A 20353-nucleotide genomic window follows, 5' to 3' on the forward strand; every position below is an offset into this window, starting at 1 on the left:
TCTGCAACAATTTTGGGAGAAGACTTGAAGGATGATTTATAGATTGGCTTTGGGATGAATATAAAAGAAACATTACACAATGTGTTCAAAGTTACTCATATCCACAAAGCAAAAGAGTCGGCTGAATCAAAGCCAATCCTAGCATGAATGATTCTGAGAGATTTGAGCGCAGGAATTGATTAGTTAAGATGAATGTGCAGACAAGTTTTCTGCCTTGAATTTGATGATTATTATATTTAAAGTTGAAATTATAAAATAAAATGTTTTGTCCAGTTTAAAGACAGTCTTTCATAGCTAATTTGCATTGCAACCAATTCACACCTTTTAGCTCCCTGTATATCAGTTGTAGGTCTTGGTTATGCAATACAGAGGAACGATTAACACTTGCAAGTATCATGATATTTAGAAAAAAGCCAATAGCCACAATGACTTATTTATGGAGGAATCCTTGCTCATCTGTGGTTTCTGATAAGGCTAGAGGTTACAAGATGATAAAAGGACAAAACTAAAGGCTTTGCATCAGAATATATGTAGCATTTGAAATAAAGAAAACAAATTGAATTCAAATAGAAATAAATGAATTGTGTTACTGAGTCACTCTGCTGAGTTGCTCCAGCATTTTGTGTCGATCTTTAGAAATAAATGAATTGATGGCTACGGCAGAGATGTAATGTAGATACAAGAAACTGCAGAAGCTGGAATCTTGTCTAGAACGCAAAGTACTGGAGTAACTCAGTGGGCCTCCATGTCCTCCAGGCAGCATCTCTGGAGGATGTGGATAGTTGATGTTTTGGGTCAGGACCCATCAGATTGGAAGCTTCTATACAGAGATGTGGCTACATGGATAGAAATATGTGTAATTTAGGAAGGAAAGTGTGGAAGAGCACCTCTCAATGAATGATGATCTTTGTGCAAAAGAGAAGGATGTGTAAGTTAAGGAGACCAGGATGTAGAAGCAGATGGTAGATGAGAAAGCATGAACTTGCTTGTAAGAGTGGTGCCCATATAGCGAATCAGAATATCCTGCAATTGACCTAAGAGAAGGGTATAGATGACTCCTGCATTACTGGTATTCACATTCCAGAAAACGGTCTACATTGCCATTTTCTGTATTGTGATGCTGTGTCATTTGCACATGTCAGGAAATGTGAATTGAAAATTTTGTTTTATTTGCACTTATTTGCAAAATTGTGCAAGATTTTTAAAAATTCTGCACTGCATTTGTTTTTGGAGATGTGTGAATTTTGTAAGAGTGAATTTCTGTTGCCTGAATTGCCATAACGCATGGGTCATCTACACACAAAACCTGATATGTGCAATGAGCTAGGATTGATCAATTATTGGCATCCAAGATAAAGCGGTTCAAGGGGATCTTTTAGGATACACTAAACATATGAAAAATTCCAAGAGAAGGTTCTGTTGTCTGTTCACTAAAAGTTGTTAAAGACAGAAGCAAACTTAAAGCGTATAATTGTTAAAGGAAAAGAATGCTGGCCCAGAAAATTGGACAGAGTATATGTTCCTAAAAATGTAAAGAATGACTATATATTTGTAAAACAAGCAAAGAATTACAAAGATTTAATAAGGATGCACAAATTGAAATAAGAAACAATCTGTCCAGAAATGTGCAAAGTGATAATAGTCTCCAAACTATTAATAGTTTTTAAACAGCTTTTAACAAACTAACAAAGCTAACATCCTTTATTCAAAAAGGGGAATAGATGAACAGGAGAAAATTATAGGCAACTTCATGCCTAATGTCGGAAAATAGAGATGGAATAGCAGGGCAATAGAAAAATCAAGTCATCATGGTTTTATGAAACAGAAATCATATTTGACCAATAGATTGGAGTTCTTGGAAGAAGTAACGTGGTTTGGGTAAAGGGTAACTCATGGATGTACTGTAATAGAATTTCCAGAAAGCATTTGATAAAATGCCACATCAAAGATTATTGCTGAAAAGCTCATGATCTAAAAGGTGTCTTATTAGTGTGGGTAGAATATTGGCTAGCTAACAGGAAACCAAGAGCATGAATAAGTGGGTCTTTTTCTGGTTGGCAAAATGAAATGAGTGGTGTGCCACAGGGATTGGCGATGAGGCCTCAGTGTCTTTGCAATTTGAATAAATTACTTTGATATAGGAACAGAATGTACAGTTGATAAATTTGGCATTAAATCAATATAGACAGGAAAGTAAGTTGTGAAGAAGACATGAGGTTATAAAGGGAAAAAATATAGCTTGAGTAAACAAAGACCTTGGAAATGGAGTATAATGTGGGAAAATGTGGCATTTTGCCAGGAAAACTAAAAAAGAAGCATACTATTTAAACGGTCAGAGATCACAGAGTTCATAAAAGTACCTAATACAAGTGCCTTGTTCCCTGAGAGTGGCGCACAGGTTGATAGGGTGGCAAAGAAGGCTTTTGGCATGATGGCTTTCGTCAGTCAGTATAAAAGTTGCACAACTTGTCAGTGAGGCCACACTTGGAGCATTGTTCAGTTTTGGTCACCTTGCTATAGGAAAAATGCTATTAAGCTGGAAAGAGAATAGGAAATATTTACACGGATGTTGCCAGGACTCGAGGGCCTGGGCTATAGGGAGAGCCCTCGCTATATGGGCAGGCTTGGACCTTATTCCTTGGAGTGCAGGAAGCTGGGTGGTGATCCTACAGAGGTGTGTAAAATCATGAGAGGGATAGGGTAAATACAGTTTTTTTTCCAGGGTAGGGGGAATCAAGAACCAGAGGTGTGGGGAAAGATTTAATAGGAACAGCTTTTCACAGAGAGTGGTGGGTATGTAGAACCAACTGCCGGAGGATGTAATGGAGTCAGGTAACATAACATTTAAAAGACACTTGGACAAGCCACATGGGATATGGGCATAACTGGCTTAGATGGGGCATCTTGGTTGACATGGACACAGCTTCCGTGCTGTGTGACTTTGACTCTACTCTGTAGTGAGTAATTAGCGCTGCTACTGGATGTTATAATTTTCTTGGGAATGCAGAAGTCAGAAGGTTATGCATCATGGGACTTTGACAAGATCACATAGAACACTGTGTATAATATTTATTGTATTTAAGGAAGGATATTCATGTGTTGGAAGCAGTCCGGACAAAGTTTGCCAGATGATTCATGGAATTGGGAGTTTAACTTGGAAGGAAAAGTTGGACAGGCTAGGTTTGTACCTGCTAGAGTTTAGGACTTGATTGAAACATAAAATCCTGACGTTTTCACAGTAAGGATATGGAGATAGTATTTCCCTTTGTGGGAGAATCTGGCATATGTGGTAAGTTGATAACCCATTTAAGACAGAAATGAGGCTTTTCTTTCTCTTTGTGGGTATGAGTCTTCAGAGAATGAGGAAGCAGATTTTGAATATTTTTAAGATGGCTAAATGGAATTTTGATAAACTAATATTGACTTCCAATCAGATCAGCCAGGACCTTATTGAGTGGAGCAGGTTCGAAGAATCGAGTAACCTACTCCAGTTTATCTCGATGTTTGTATTGGAAATTTGTGAATTCTTTGCACAAAGAAAGCCAATTGTCCGACACGTTAAATAATCTGATTGATGTGCAGCACGTGTGGCACATTGTGAGCTTCATGAGACCATAAATAAAGTGGGGATCTGACAGGTTTTCCATTGTATTAGCTGTTATGCCTCAGCCTACCTTCCAGCTGATATTGAAATATACGTCATCTTTAATGCAGTAAGAGTCCCTGAAGCATTTTGACACGTAACAGATTGAATTTGGTGCAGCTTCTGCTTTATTTAGATCCACAGCACTTTATAGATTTGCACAGACAGATGAGGAAACTTCTGCTGAAATTGTAATTTTTACAATAATTATAGGATTTTAAATTTTTTTTTTCAGAATCTGAAAACATGCTTTTATTTTATTCACATTTTATTCTGAAAATAGCAATGACTGATTCCTATTTTCAGTATCCTCAACTCCTTAATCTCTTGTCTCCTACTTGCATGTTTTAAGCTTAGCTACACGGGGACTTTAAAATAATACAGTGACAGAGTCAGGCAACATAATTGGGTTTGGCTAGTTTATAAAGACTGTTACCACATAAGGAAGAGAGATTCTTATTTGCTGGTCCATATCAGCAATATAAACTGATGACAATTTATGTATCTTTTATTTATAATGAATGATCTCTTGCTATCCACTTTGCTGCTGTAACACTAAATGTCCCCGGTGTGGGACGAATAAAGGAATATATATTATGATTATTATTATATTATTAGTGGATTGGATATTAAATTTGTATTGCTTGATCTGTGAATTTACTTCACGTAATGAAATTGATATCACTGTTGCTTTAATTACAATTCTGAAATGTAATTTTCTTGTGAAGCCAGCTCTATTTCATTGATGAGGCAAGGTGAAATATGTTAAGTTCAGAGTTCTGGCAATTCTTAAATGACATTAGAGGAACAACTTTGAATTTTTGGCTATTTGGAAATGTTATTTGCTGCATGCATAATCTTACAGCTATTTGTTTAAAAAGTGGAGAATTGTGAACAATAGAGGAATGCCTATTTTGCGTCTATTTGCATTTTAAAGTTCCAAAATCCATGGTTAACACAGACAAATGTTCATATTTCCGTTTATTATTGGAGAAAAAATCATTCAGGCAATATCAAGTTTTGAAAAAAATGACTTGAGTAAAGTGGTGACTAACTAATTATACTGTTACATTTTGAAAATTGAGATGTAGCAGAAGGAAAAAAGGTGAAGAGATAATAAATTCCACTAATTTTATATTTGTGAGAATGAGTTGGCAGAGAAACTTTGATGTCAAGTCAAGTCAAGTCAAGTCAATTTTATTTGTATAGCACATTTAAAAACAACCCACGTTGACCAAAGTGCTGTACATCTGATTAGGTACTAATTTTTTTTAAATGAAACATACAGTAGCACGCAATAGTGACTATTCATTGTAGAACTGAGGTTATAGATAGTAGGCATTTTATGTAGGTTGAAATGAACAAGAGTAGGTTCAGAGCAGTGTTAACACCAGTAGCATCAGTAAGATGGAAAGAAAAAAGTTCGCAACATAATCTAGTTATTTCAAATACATGGCCTTCTCAAAGAAGAGCAAATGGCAACATCAAGGAAGCTTCATGTTATGCTTTCATAATATTAGAGGTTTACCTGTGCTCTACCTCCAGCTGTCATTGTTTCTGAGGCATTATTATTAACGATTTGTTAATAATTCTCTGAAGATACTTTAAAAATTATCACGTAATGTTAACTTACTTTTTCTCTTTTCAGGTGTTTTTAATTATACACTTTAGGCCATTGGTGAATTCTTTGGCTGAAGTTATCTTGAATGGGGACCTTTCAATGTTCAGCGTTCATTCAGAGCAGGACGCTTTGAAACACTCAGTAAGTCTTTCTCCTTCCTGTTCAGTTGAGATGGCTATCCAATTCCTCATACAGATTTAACTTCAATGGAGATTATTCCTTGTAATATCTAATCCTTTCTAGACTTCTACCTTCCAAAATTAATGATTTACATGATTCTTGTTCACAATGTTTACTTGATAGTCTTTACATTTAAATGACACAGTTCATTTTAATGAAACATTTTTGTTAAGTAGTATCTGTATCGGGAGAATATTATATTGAACAATACTTGGAAAAAGATGAACATTTGGAGACTGCAGAGAGTTATGGTAACACCATGACATCAGTTGAACTATTTAAACTATTCTGCAAACATAACTAGAAAAGCAGAGACTCCTTGAGGGAAAATCCTTTGTTTAACCTGATGTAAAAAAATCTGCAGATGTTTTTGTATACCAATTGCTAAGTGCATACCATTCATTTTATTATTACAAAATCAATTTTATCATTCTTAAATGTTTTGACTAAGCTATTTGGAGGAGAGAGTAGTTTAAAAAAATAAAATTTGCTTTGGCAAAATAAATAAAAAAATTACTTATAATAGTGAATATTAAAATGAAGTATATAAGATCATACACCAATCATGACCAGCTGTATCTGAGCATGAGATAGATTGTCCTTGAATGCCAGAAATGGATTATAGCGGACACATGAGACTGCAGATGACTGAATCTAGAACAAACTGCTGGAGAAACTCAACAGGTTAGGCTGCATCTGTTGAAGGAAATGGATTGTGAACTTTGCAGTCAAGACCCTTCATTTAGACAAGAGAAGAGATAGTCAAGTCAAGTCAAGTCAAGTCAATTTTATTTGTATAGCACATTTAAAAACAACCCACGTTGACCAAAGTTCTGCACAACTGATTAGGAAAAAAAAAAAAAAAGAAGCATACAGTGGCAGGCAGCCAAACACAACGGCGCGGCCATCTTGAACAAAATGTTTAACTAAAGCAGAATGGTGTCCCGCGGCCGCGCCGCACCGGGCGATGGAAGGCCCCGCGGCCGAGCCGCACCGGGCGCTGTTCAGTCCCGCGCCCGAGCTGCGCCGGGCGAAGGAAGGCCCCGCGGAAGAGACCTAAAAAAAAAAAGAAAGATTTTCCCCACCCACACCCCCCCCACATACCCTCAACACCCCCCCCACCCTCACCACCCCCCCACCCCCACCCCCCCCCCCCCACATACACAACCAAAACAAAACACCCCACCACCAACACACAAACAAAAAGGACAAGGGACAAACAGACTGCCAGCGAGAGCAAATACTGCACCTGGTCTCGTCAGTATAAAGAACTGAGGTGGAAGGATAGGGATAAAAAGTAGATCCAGATGAAGTGGGGTTAATTGGGAAATGGAGTTGGATAGGGGACAGAAGGATGGAGATAGTGACGGGCTGGGAGATTATAAGAGGAGACAACAAAGGGCTGCAGAATATAGAATCGGATAAAAAGTTGGAAGATTGGTAGGCAAAGGGAAACGGTGAGACGGAATAAGGGACGGAGTGGTAGGAATGTGTGGGTGATGGGCAGATGGAGTAGGTGAGCAAGGGGAAATAAATCAGTTGATAGAGGGCTGATGGGAGGTTTCCAATGAAGAGGGGTGTGTAAGAGGACCTGGGTAGATCAGGAGAGAGAAAGGGACATAGAGTGTAATCTTTTCCTGATAATCACTGCCACTAACTCGTAGATTTTGGATTATGCTTGACATATTTGTTTATGGAAAGTGACAGAAATTTAAATTTGTAAATTGTAAACATTTACATATTTTATTTCACTTACTTTTAGCCAAATGTAGCATTTTCCATCCCTTTTTTGAATTTCTGTTGAACAGATTATGTTGGTCCCTGCATGGCTGGAAATGCACAGTGCCCTCCATAATGTTTGGGACAAAGACCCATCATTTATTTATTTGCCTCTTTACTCCACAATTTGAGATTTGTAATAGAAAAAAATCACGTGGTTAAAGTGCACATTGTCAGATTTTATTGAAGGCCATTTTTATACATTTTGGTTTCATCATGTAGAAATTACAGCAGTGTTTAAACATTGTCCCCCCATTTTAGGGTGCCATAATGTTTGGGACACATGGCGTCACAGGTGTCTTTAATGCTCAGGTGTGTTTAATTGCCTCCTTAATGCAGGTATAAGAGAGCTCTCAGCATCTCGTCTTTCCTCCAGACTTTCCATCACCTTTGGAAACTTTTATTGCTGTTTATCAAGATGAGGACCTAAGTTGTGCCAATGAAAGTCAAAGAAGCCATTATGAGACTGAGAAACAAGAATAAATCAAAGGTATCACAAAATGCTGGAGTAACTCAGCAGGTCAGGCAGCATCTTGGAGAGAAGGAATGGGTGGCGTTTTGGGTCGGAACCCTTCTTCAGACTGATGTCAGGGGGGGGCGGGGCAAAGAAACGATATAGGTGGAGACAGGAAGACACTGGGAGAACTGGGAAGGGGAGGGGAAGAGAGGTACAGAGGAACTATCTAAAGTTAGAGAAGTCAATGTCCATGAGCTGCCCAAGCGAGAAATGAGGGGCTGTTCCTCCAATTTGCGGTGGGCCTCACTATGACACTGGAGGAGGCCTATGCCAGAAAGGTCAGACTGGGAATGGGAGGGGGAGTTGAAGTGCTCAGCCACCGGGAGATCAGGTTGGTTAAGGCGGACTGAGCGAAGGTGTTGAGCGAAACGATCGCCAAGCCTGTGTTTGGTCTCGCCGATGTAGAGAAGTTGACATCTGGAGCAGCGGATACAATAGATGAGGTTGGAGGAGATGCAGGTGAACCTCTGTCTCACCTGGAAAGACTGTTTGGGTCCTTGGGATGGAGTCAAGGGGGGAGGTAAAGGGACAGGTCTTGCATCTCCTGCGGTTGCAGGGGAAAGTGCCTGGAGAGGGGTTGGTTTGGGTAGGAAGGGCCGAGTGGACCAGGGAGTTACGGAGGGAACGGTCTCTGCGGAACGCAGAAAGGGGAGGAGATGGGAAGATGTGGCCAGTAGTGGGATCCCGTTGGAGGTGGCGTATCTCCTGCGGTTGCAGGGGAAAGTGCCTGGGGAGTGGTCTTCTGCGGTTGCTGGGGAAAGTGCCTGGGGAGAGAAGCTTCCTACACAACAAGAATAAAATTGTTAGAGACATCAGCCAAACCGGAGGCTTACCAAAATCAACTGTTTAGAACATCTTTAAGACGAAAGAGAGCACTGGTGAGCTTACTAATCGCAAAGGGACTGGCAGGCCAAGGAAGACCTCCACAGCTGATGACTGAAGAATTCTCTCTACAATAAAAATCCCCAAACACCTGTCCGACAGATCAGAAACACTCTTCAGCAGTCAGGTGTGGATTTGTCAATGACCACTGTCCGAATCAAGACAATGATTCCAAACGTATTGCTAAAGCAACAAAGCAGTTTTTCAAAGTTTAAAAAATGGTCAATTCTTGAGTGGCCAAGTCAATCACCCGATCTGAACCCAATTGAGCATGTCTTTTATATGTTGAAGAGAAAACTGAAGTGGACAAGCCCCCAAAACAAGCATGTTAAAGATGGCTGCAATACAGGCCTGGCAGAGCATCACCAGTGATGACACCCAGCAACTGGTGATGTCCATGAATTGCAGGCTTCAAGCAGTCATTGCATGCAAAGGATATGCAACAAAATACTAAACATAACTACTTTCATTTACATGACGTTGCTGTGTCCCAAACATTATGATGCCCTGAAATGGGGGGACTATGTATGAACACTGCTGTAATTTCTACATGGTGAAACCAAGATGTATAAAAATGGCCTTTATTAAAATCTGACATTGTGCACTTTAACCGCATGTGATTTTTTTCTCTTACAAATCTCAAATTGTGGAGTACAGGGGCAAATAAATAAATGATGGGTCTTTGTCTCAAACATTATGGAAGGCACTGTAGTTGGAGATGTCCTTGGGTAAGAATAACAGTAGGGCGAATGAGTTTCAAAAGATCCATATCGAATTGCCTTGGCTTACTCTTTATGTTTACAAGTTTTACACATGATGAAAAAGCATTATGAGAGCGGGAGTTTATTTAAGAAAGTCTTTTCAAATTCTGTTAACTGCTCCCATGAAAGCATAAGGTAAGGACAAAGCAGGTTAATCATTATCTTCAAGAAAATATCATGACTCTCTTCATTATTCAGAAACAGGCCGCTGAGACATTATCTATCTGGGAGCAACAATTAAATCGCAAATCCACTTTGTTATACATTCAATTTTGAAGAAAGTAGGAAATATTCACCTCCCAGTGGAATTCTGACAAAATAATCTTTGTTCAAATGTCCTAAGGGGAGGGGGAGGGGGAGGGGGAGGGGAGTCAATCTCTTAGTAAAGTGTCATCAAATCTAGTCCCATCAACTCTAATCTACTAACATTATTCTTCTGCTTTCTTGCTTCTCTGTCCCTCCCTCTGACTTGTAGCTTTTTCCAACAACACTGACTAACTCTTCATCTGAAACAAAGGTTTGTATTATTTTTTGAATATTTATAATCATAATTTGTTTATTCAACAGCTTTTGGCTTATGAAATGATAAATGGCTTTTAAAACCAAACTGATTTGTGTTTAAGATTGTATTCCTATTATCCAGTTACATGCTCAGTATATATCAACATGAACTCCGAGGTATTTTTTCCATGTTAATTTAAAATAAAATGAAGTAACAGGGGTAAAATAGTTTGTTTGTGAAACGATAGACAGAATTTCAGATTTCAGTCTGAAGAATGGTCTTGACCCGAAACGTCACCCATTCCTTCTCTCTAGAGACGCTGCCTATCCCGCTGAGTTACTCCAGCTTTTTGTGTCTATCTTCGGTTTAAACCAGCATCTGCAGTTCCTTCCTAGACAGTATTTATATAATGGAAATGGAAAAACAAAACAATGGACTCACCCGAGTAATTCTTGAAACAAAAAAGAACTAAATGGTAAAAGTTCCATGGAAAGAAATTAATATTTTTATAAATAGAACCATGTAAATCTAGCATGGATATGTTAAGGTCATAGATTTTTACAGTATGGAAACACTCCCTTCAGCCCAACTTGTCCATGCCAACCAGGTTGCCTACCAGAACTGTCCCATTTGGCGCATATCCCTCTCAACCTTTTCTATCTGTGTATTTGTTCAAATGTCTTTTAAACGTAAATGTATCTGCAACAATTGACAACATTATCTTTATTGGGTTTTGGTGAAATGATGAGGGATTAAACATGACTGAATTATTACAAAGCAATATTCATGAATCAGTCCTGAGATGTTTTAGCAGGCTTCTAAACCATAGAAATTATTATAGGCAAGTTCAAAATTGTTTGTCACACAGAGACCACTTCTGGCGCAGATTGTTTTGTAATAATTCGGTCATGTTGGTGGGTGTTATCAGTGTACATTTGGAACAAGGGCTGTTCAATACCAATGAAAAGGCAGGCATAGCTGGGTCCCATGAAGTGCCTATGGCTACACCTTTAACTTGATGAAAGTGAGAGGAGTTAGAAGAGAAGTTGTTGAGGCTGAGGACAAGTTCTGTCAGGTGGAAGAGAATGTTACTGGAGGGAAACTGGTTGGGTCTCTGGTCAAGGAAGAACCAGATGACCTTGAGACCTTTCTAGTGGGGGTTGGAGGTAAAAAAAGACTGAATATCCTTGGTAAAGATGAGGCAATGGGGCCTAAAAATTGAAAGTTATTCAAGAGTTGAAGGGCATGCGAGGTGTCTCAGGTGTAGATCGGCAGGAAACTGGACCAAGTGGGATAGAATGGAATCAAGGTATTTGTAGATGAGTTCCGTTGGGTAGAAGCTGAGGAAACAATGGGACTGCTAGGGCATTTTGGAAGTAGGCAGGATGGGGCTAGGGAACTATAAAGTTGGAGGCTGTAGAGGGGAGATCGCCAGAGGTGATGAGATCGGTAATGATTAAGCCGTTTAACATTTGGAAAATACCACAGCCATGAACTGGAGAGTTTGAAACAGTTCTTGTTAATAAGATGTTTTAATGAGGCCAGGGTAAAAGTAGGGTTGTTTTTTTTTTGGAGGGGGTGGTTATGGAGAGGAGGGAGATTCTTGGATGGAAGGAGAAGTGAATTATGAGTAAATTGAGAGAAGCCAAATATTAAATGCTGTTCAGCATGACGTGATCATAACTACTCCCTGGTCTTAATATAAGAATTGAATTTGTGGGAGATAGTCATGCTATGCAATATCATAACTTTGATTCCTGTTACTTGAACGTGGATGCTCTACAGATTTCCGTTAGACCTGTGCAATGCCTAATTTCATTCAGAAGCTATGCTTAGTACAGTTGTGATGTACAATAATTCATAAACTATAGGGTGCAGTAAAAGCCCAGTTATAGTACTACACATGAAATGAATAAATTGGTACTTACAGTTAAAATATTTCAAGTGTCAATCAAAAATATTGTTTTGAAACCGGTGATTTTAAAATGAATCATTTTTTTATTAAGAAAGGAAAGTATATGTTACTTCAAAGTGTCATAATTTGAATGACTTTGAGATATACTGTAATTTCATTTTTGGTCTAGGTGTAAAATATTTGTGTAAGAATTTTTAACATGAATTGAATAATGAAAGTAGAACCTTGTACAAGAGCACGATGTATTTGTCATGATGGATACTCAACAATATCATGTGAAAATCATATTCATTGTGTCATTAATTGTGAAGAAGCCCTTCAGGTGTGTTGACAAGAGAGAGTAGTTCCATTTGCCCATCATCCCCTTCCCATCTGGGGTTCTACCTTTTACCTCTATCCCACTTTTCCATGTACTGTTGCCGTACACTGGCAATCTTTCCTGTTCCCTCAGGCCCGATGCAGGTCACGACCAGAAACATCGACATATCTTTTCGCCTCCACAGATGCTGCTTGACCCACTGAGTTGTTCCAATGTTCTATCCCCCCCCCCCTCTGTGTGTAGTTTAATACATTCATAGGATGTGCATGTTACTACCAAGGCCACATCTATTGCCTGTCTTTTACACTAATTGCCTATTACACTGGTCACTTATAAGTGGGTGGGGGAGTCATGCAAAGGGCAAACTGGGTAAGGATGGGAAGTTTCCTTCCCTGAAAGACGTGGTGAACCTGATGGGTGTTTGTGACAACCTGTAAGTTTTGTGTTCTCTAATTCAACCTCTCCATTCCAAATCCATTAATTATTTGAATTTAAATTACAGATTGGAACAATATTTGAAATAAACATTTTCCTATTTTGGTTTCATCTTTAAAGATGCATTATTTATGAAGATATATTTCACTTAAAAGTTGATAAGTATGGTCAGCTGAAAAAAATTCTAATTTAACCCATATATTTTTACTTCTATGCATATAATGCCACAGGTATTAAATAGAAAAACTAGCTCATTGAATGCAACACATTTGTCTTGGTGACTGGAGTAAATCAATGGACAATGCAAGAGGCAATGCTTACAAATTAGAATTTGGCTACGCAACCCCTATAATAATTCTTTCAAGATTCTTTTTCAATATAGCTACGTTTTTCAGCTTTAAGAAGCAATTTATTTTCAATTATTTTTCTTTGTAGAGATTAACGACACACAGTTCACGGTACTATATATTTAGCTGTATTTAATGAATAGTTCTGTGGATCTGCAAATGCTGACTTGCAGTATATTGAATGGATCTGTTAGTCATAAATTGTTGGTTATTAACAGATATTAAATGCTCTTTATAAAGTGTCTTGTGAGGCTTTGAGGAATCCTTGATAATCTAGCTGCCATAATGTTCTTGTGTGCTTGCATTAAAATCAATTGGTTTGAAATGTTGCAGCCTTTACTTTGGTTCATTACCTTTTAATTTGACTATTACTCCATGATTTAAAAATTAGAGTTATTTCTGTCAAGGCAATTGCTCTTTTTTATTATGCAGATATTGTCAAAGAGTGGTACAGCACACACATTGGCCTTTTGGCTTGCTACATCCATGCAGTGTCGCTTGTGTTGAAGAGACCAATGCGGGAGTGACAGTCTCTGTTGCAAAGGTCACATTTGTGTGTGGTCTCTGGTCTGTTGAAGTTGCTGCGCTCCTTTCTGCGTGCCCGCTTGTCTGCCGCTGTGTTCATCAATTTCTCTTCCCCCGTTTTGAGATGTTGGTTCAGGGTACCTCTCCACCTCGTACGGCCAGCTCCCCGGACTCCACGTCGATGTTGAGCGCCTTCATATCTCACTTGCAGACATCCTTGTAATGTAGCTGGGGGCGGCTGATGGTTCTCCTCCCAGATGTCAGCTCTCCATAGAGGATGTCTTTTGGAAATCGGCCATCAGATCCCTTTTAAAACTCTCTTTCACCTTAAACCTAGCCCTCTTGTTTTTGAAAATGTGATCATGGGATAGAGATTTTGACTATCCAGTGTATGCCTCTCATATTCGTGTACATTTCCTACTGGTCACCCTCGGGGCCTTTTGCTCCAGGGAAAACAAGGCCAGCCTATGCAATAACTAAAGTCTTCTGATCCAAGTGACATCCTGCTGAATCTTCTCTCTAGTCTCTCAATGAGATATGATTCTTTATAATGTGGAGGCCAGGACTGCACACAGTCCTTAAATCTGTGGTCAAGTGCAGGATGGTAGACAGGATGGTTAAGTAAATTTTGGCCTGCTTCCTTTCATTGTTCGGGGCACTGAGTATAGGAGTTGGAATGTCATGTTGCAACTGTACAAGTCATTGTGAGATCACACTTGGTGTATTGTGCGCAGTTCTCGTCACCCAGCTACAGGAAGGATGTCATTAAGCTGATAAGGGTGTAGAAAAATAACCACAAAAATATTTCTGGCACTGGAGGGTTTGAGTTGTAAAGAGAGAAGAGATAGGCTGGGACTTTTGGAGCATAGGAGGTTGAAGTGTGGCTTCAGAGAGGTATATAAAATCATGAGGGGCATGGATTAGAGGACATTTTTTTCCACACAGAGGATGGGATATAAGGAACAAGCTGTCAGAGCAAGTTATAGAGGCAGGCACAAGTACAATGTTTAAAAGACATTTGGACAGGTACATGGGGTACCCCATGCACAGTCTCCTGAGGGAAGGCATGTCTTCAGCTGATCGGCATTGCCCTGCACAATGGCTATACGTCTTGTAGCACAGATGGAGCCATTCAGTCTATTGGGTACATGCAGCCCACACAGACAAATTCCTTGAATCGTTGTATCCCATCCTTATTTTCCTATGGCATTACAAGTTATTTCCTTTCCCCATCAATCTCCTACCTATTTTTTTTTAAACTTTCTCTAATAAGTAATTTACAATAGCCAAATAACCTATGAGCGTGTTGTTGGTATATAGGATACCAGACTGTGCTGTGGAAGGCATGTCATCTTGAATATAACATGAAAACTCCATACAGGGTCAGGATTGAACCTAAGCCACAGGAGCTGTGAGACAGCTGTGCTAATTGTGTACCATCCTGCCACCTTGTGCTCATCATTTCTGTTTGTAAGAGGTCAGTTCTGTCCCATGTTGCCAGGATTATGGATGAAGCTTTCTCCCCTATTAACACTGACAAGCATTCCTGCCTTTGCCCATTGTTCTTATCAATGGTCCTTTGCGCATTGGTATTGATTTTGTTATTGTCATGTATACCAAGATACAGTGTGCACCTGTGTTTTAAGTGCTATCAGTCAAATCATATCGTACACGAGTACAACAGGTAGTATAAAAAGAGGAAGGAGCAAAATAAAGTGTTACAGCTGCAGAGAAAGTCGAGATAAAAATAAGTTCAAGGGTAGCTATGAGATAAATTGGGCGAACTAACATACTTAGCTTATGAGAGTCCATTCAAGAGTCTAATAACTCCAGGGAATACACTGTTCTTGAATCTGGTGGTACTGTTTTAAATCCTTTGTATCTTTTGACTGACAGGGTGGGGAGAAGCGAGAATGATCAGAGTGCGAGTGGTCTTTGATTATGTTGGCTGCTTTCCTGAGGCAGCATGGTGTAGATGGAAGCGATGGGAAGGCTGGTTTGTTTAATGGACTGGGCTGCCTTCATAACTCTACAATTTCTTGTGGTCTTGGGCAGAACAGTTGTCAAATCAAGCTGTGATGCTTTCTACAGGGCATCTATAGAAATTGGTAAGAGTCATTGGAGACATGCCAGATTTCCTTAGTCTTCTGAGAAATCAGAGGTTTCGGTGCATTTTCTCAGCCATAGCCTCAATGTGGTTGGACCACAATTAATTGTTGGTGGTATTTATATCTAGGAACTTGCAGTTTTCGACCATTTCCATTTCATCACCATTGATGCAGACTAGGGCATGTAGACCATATGGCTTCCTCAAGCTCATGGCAAGCTTTTTTCTTTTGCTAACATTGAGGAAGAGGTTGTCTTGACACCGTGTTACTAAATTCCGAATCTCCTTCCCGTACTCGGCCTCATTGTTCAAGATCTGCACATTAAGATCTGTTCGTCAACGACAAACTGGTAAATGAAGTTGGAAGACGAATGTGGCACAGTAGTGTGTAGGGAGTATAGTCGGTGATTGGGAGTGCAGCTGTGGGGGGGCACAGTTGTGGAGAGTTATTGGGGAGGCTGTTCGCTTATCCTTTGTTGTCTGTGGGTTAGGAAGTCGGATTCGGTCACAGAGGGTGTTGTGAGTGCTAGTTCCAGGAGTTTGGGGATGAGTTTGGGTGAATTATGGTGTTGTAACCTGAGCCATAGTCAATAGATAGTATTCTGACATGGCTGTTCTGAATATCTTGATGTTCCAAGGATGAGTGGTGGGCCTGGAATATAGTGTCTGCTTGAACCTGTTGCATGCTGTTGTACCAGAGTTTGGCCTGATGCTTGGCACCTCTGCCGAAGGACTTGCACCAGTAAATTGCCCACCACTCACTGCGGAGAGGCTGCCTATGAGGACTGCTGTTGAGCAGGCTGGGATAAGCGTGGCAGCCAGTCAGCGCTGAGATACAGAGCTCCATGCTGAACCCTGGCTGGCGTGGTAACCGTGGACATTGCTGAAAATTGGCTTTTTTTTAAATAGACTGTCTGGATCTTACAAGCGCTCTAAACCTTTTCCAGTTGTATGATTGAAAGCAGCTTCTCTCCCTCTCTTTGCTTGTCTGCATGAGTGTCAGCAACCCTGCCCAAAGGTGTTAGGTGGCTATTGAAGCAATCACTGTGGAGAAATTTCCATGCTTGGAGAAAGCAGTACAGCCTGCATTCACTAACTCAACACAGCACTGCTTAGATTGCCTCTAGCAGACGCTCTCCCTCAACATCTGGTTTGGAGATTCCACTGGGATACTGAGTTTCCATGCAGTGCAATGTAGCAGCAATGGCCAACTACCCACTCATCCACTCCTCCCTCCAGCACTCCTCCACCAGCACCATCACATGGTGTATAGGAGGCTATCAAATGACAAATGAACAGTTGCCCCCTAGTCAAAAGTCCTGGAAGGCGATCAGACGAAATAACCTATTGCACTATTTGGAATTTGTTGTGGTGGTTGTAAAACCAATTCCTCTATTTGCAAAAGTACTAATGTGCACTTGGTTGTGTGGAGTGTTCTTCTGCTTTAAGAATCGTTTTTTTAAAGTATATATGTTTAGGTTTGCCCTGGGAAATCACAGTACTAAAATGAAGCAAATTGGTGCCAAATCTACAAGTAACTTTAAAAAAATGTAAATACTAAAGGCCTGTCCCACTGAGGCGATTTTAAGGCGACTGCCGGCGACTAGGCCGTCGCTGAACGTTCGTCGGGGTGTCACGGGCATGATCGTGAGGAGTCTTCAATGAGTCGTAGCAGATCTCGGCACGTCACGGAAAAATTTGCCTGCTAGAAATTTCTTGATGACAGCTGGCTTGTGGCCAGGTATCATAGCTTATTGCGGGCGCTGTCGCATGCTGTCCCCAGGCTTGCTAGGTTGTCGCAGATGCATTTAGAAGCACGTAATATTAAATTAAGAAAATACATTTGAAGATACCAGAAGATAGTTTTGTTTAACCAATTTATTTACCGTCAGGACACTTGACAGGTAAATTGGAGGCGACAGTTTGACAGTCGGGTAAGCGTGGGAATTTTACGATGTTTCCGAAGACTGTGTAATCTCTTAGCCAGGTGCTAGTTTCACATAAAAAGTTAATTGTATCGACCTGACTCAGCATTGTCGTGGTCATTGTCGTAGGGTAAAAGAAAATTTTGGCGATCTGCTACGACTTTGACAGTTGCCGGCAGTCGCCTTAAAAATCATGTAACTGGGATAGGCCCTTAATTCACACTTGTGAAGGCAAGCTCGCCTAATAGTCATGTTTATCTTTCCTATTTTAGTCTGGACCACTCCTGTCCTTGATGTGTGGCTTCCTATTTCCAAAGAAAGAAAACATTAGTCATTGTTGCAATTAGCTTTATGATGGTCATCTTCTTAATGTTAATATCCTAAAAATAAAAACCCAAATCTAGAAATGGGTGTAGGCTGCTTGACTCCTCAAGCCTGCTCCACTGTTCAATATGATCACGATTGATCCGATTATTCCCACATAAACTGGTTATTTTATATTGCTATTTAAAATCAGTTGATCCCTGCCTTGAAGATACAGAGTGGACCTTTTGAAGTAGAGAATTCCAAAAATTTGAAACCTATGCATAACGAAATTTCAATCCTGAATGGCTAGTTCCTTATATAGCCTGTGCACAACCCCACTCACTCTAGATGTTACATTCTCCAGCTAGAGAAAACCACCGTTTGGCATCTATTGCATCCGGTCTCTCATGATTAAAACCAAAATGATTTTGAATTGATTCTTTTGAATTGAAATTTGAATTGAAAGCGTGAGTTCCATTTCACATATTCCAAAGATTTGTAGGAGCACTTTTGATTTTTAAAATTATACTAACTTTTGGTGAATACAAGACCATCGCATTCATGTGACTATAAATTTGTTGTGAACAAATACGTTTTATTCTTCTGCAGTGTTTATAGGTTTATCTCTGAATATTACAGGAAAATTTAATTGAAAGTTTGTACTTCTAAATTAACATTAACGTTGAGTCAAGAATTGTTTTAATGCAGAACCTGGAGATGTTTTGCAACAAAGCTGGTAGAGATGTATTGTTTAATTTGGATTGAGATAGCTTTCACCGAGACGTTGTTCAAGATATTATAAGCCAGTACACCAGCTGTAGGCAAAAACAGAAATCTTATCTGCAAATTGATCAACCAAGCATTGCAGTTGAAGGGCCATTCCAGTGCATAATTCTTTGCTGCTTGTCTTTTATACTGTGATTTGAAACATCAAGACCTCATGTATTTTTTTAACTTGTGAAAGAGTCAGGCAGTCTGATGACATTTAACAGTGCAAAGCAGGGCCATGGGTATGTGCTACGGTTTTTCACGTCTCAAATCCAGTTGAAACGGAACCAGTTCCCACGTAGAAAATGCTGCTTTTTTTTTAAAAACGTGCTCCTAAAGAGAGATTAAGTTGGCAAGGGAATGCAATCCAGTGCAGTAGTCAATGACAGCAGAAAGACAGACAAGAGCACAGCAGGATGCAAGGATAAGCAATTGGATTAAATTGCATTTATTTCAATGCTAGAGACCTTTCAGGTAAAGTGGGTGTGTGAACAGACTGGGACATTATATCTTTTGTGGAAATCTGGCGAAGGGAGGGACAGCATTGGCAGCTCAATATTCGAGAGTTCAGGCCGCACCATCAAGATGGAGGTGGGGATTAAAAAGGTGAGGGAGTATTGATGATGGGGAACATCATGGCATATCATCCGAGATAACATTACGGGAGGTTGTCCAATGAGGCTACATGAATGGAACTGAGAAAGAAAAGGGGGATGATCACTTTGTTGGGATCATGCTGCATGTGGGCATCTAAATAGTCAACAAAATTGAAGAAATAAATATGACACGAGATTGTAATCACTGCAATACTATTATTATTATTATTATTGTTGGGGATTTTAACTTTCCCAGTAGAGATTTGGATTGCCATAATGCCAAAGCCATGGACGGGTAGAATTTGTCAAGTGTGTTCAGGAAAATTTCCTCAACAATATGTCGAAGGCCCGACAAGGCATAGGGCATAGTCTAACCTACTCTTAGAGAATTGGGCAGAGATTGAAGTGTCTGTCAGTGAGCAATTTGGGACCGGCAACCACATTTCTATTGGCTAAAATTGTGATATTGAAAGTTTATGGTATGTATGTTCCTGTTAGCGTGAAGGACAAGGAGAGAGACATAGGGCGGCTGATGGTGTTGACCTGAATGAATACGTAGGGTGGAAAAATCAAGACAGTCACTGACTGTTTGAGATGTATAGAATCAGAGAGGGAACGTGAACACTAGAACAGGAACAGGCTCGTTGGCTCACATTATCTGCATCAAACATAATGCCAAGATAAACTAATCTCCCACCTGCACGTGATCCATATCCCTTCATTCCCTGCAAGTTCATGTGCCTATAAAAAATGCTACTATCGTATTTGCTTCTACCACAATCCTGGCAATACGTTCCTGGCATCCATCACTCTCTAGAAAAAAAACTTGCCCTTTAAGCTTTTCCCCTCTCACCTGAAGCTAATGCCTTCTAGTCTTTAACATTTGCATCCTGGTAGAAAAAGGGGATTGATTGTCGCTGTCTAAGCCTTTCATAATTTGACATACTTCTGTCAGGTCTCCCCTCAGCCTCCAACACGAGAGAAAACATGTTTGCCCAACTTCTCCTTATAGCAAATACCTTCTAATCTAAGCAGTATTCCGGTAAACCTCTTCTCGACCCTCCAAAACTTCCACATCCTTCCTCCAATATAGATGCAAACTATTCATTTAGTATCTTGGGTACCTCCTGGGTAACACAAGCAAACGTCACTGTAAGAATATTGATCCACCTCCTGTTCAGGTGTAACTTATCCTGGCCTGTGCAAATCACCTCTGCACCAGAAG

General features: G+C 39.9%; 1 protein-coding gene across 6 annotated transcripts in view; it reads left to right on the forward strand.

Moving 5' to 3' along the window:
- The window catches only part of clec16a (C-type lectin domain containing 16A), a 172602-nt gene that overhangs the window by 45397 nt on the left and 106852 nt on the right, over positions 1 to 20353 (forward strand). For 4 of the 6 annotated variants that reach the window (XM_078418213.1, XM_078418218.1, XM_078418216.1 and 1 more), the window contains exons 9-10: positions 5292 to 5405; positions 9859 to 9900. In XM_078418213.1, coding sequence (XP_078274339.1) covers positions 5292 to 5405; positions 9859 to 9900 — 156 coding nt within the window. The remainder of the gene's footprint in view (positions 1 to 5291; positions 5406 to 9858; positions 9901 to 20353) is intronic. The other 2 variants (XM_078418214.1, XM_078418217.1) reach the window with 1 other exon arrangement.

Source organism: Rhinoraja longicauda, chromosome 21, assembly GCF_053455715.1.
Source record: "Rhinoraja longicauda isolate Sanriku21f chromosome 21, sRhiLon1.1, whole genome shotgun sequence".
Classification (NCBI taxonomy): Eukaryota; Metazoa; Chordata; class Chondrichthyes; order Rajiformes; family Arhynchobatidae; genus Rhinoraja; species Rhinoraja longicauda.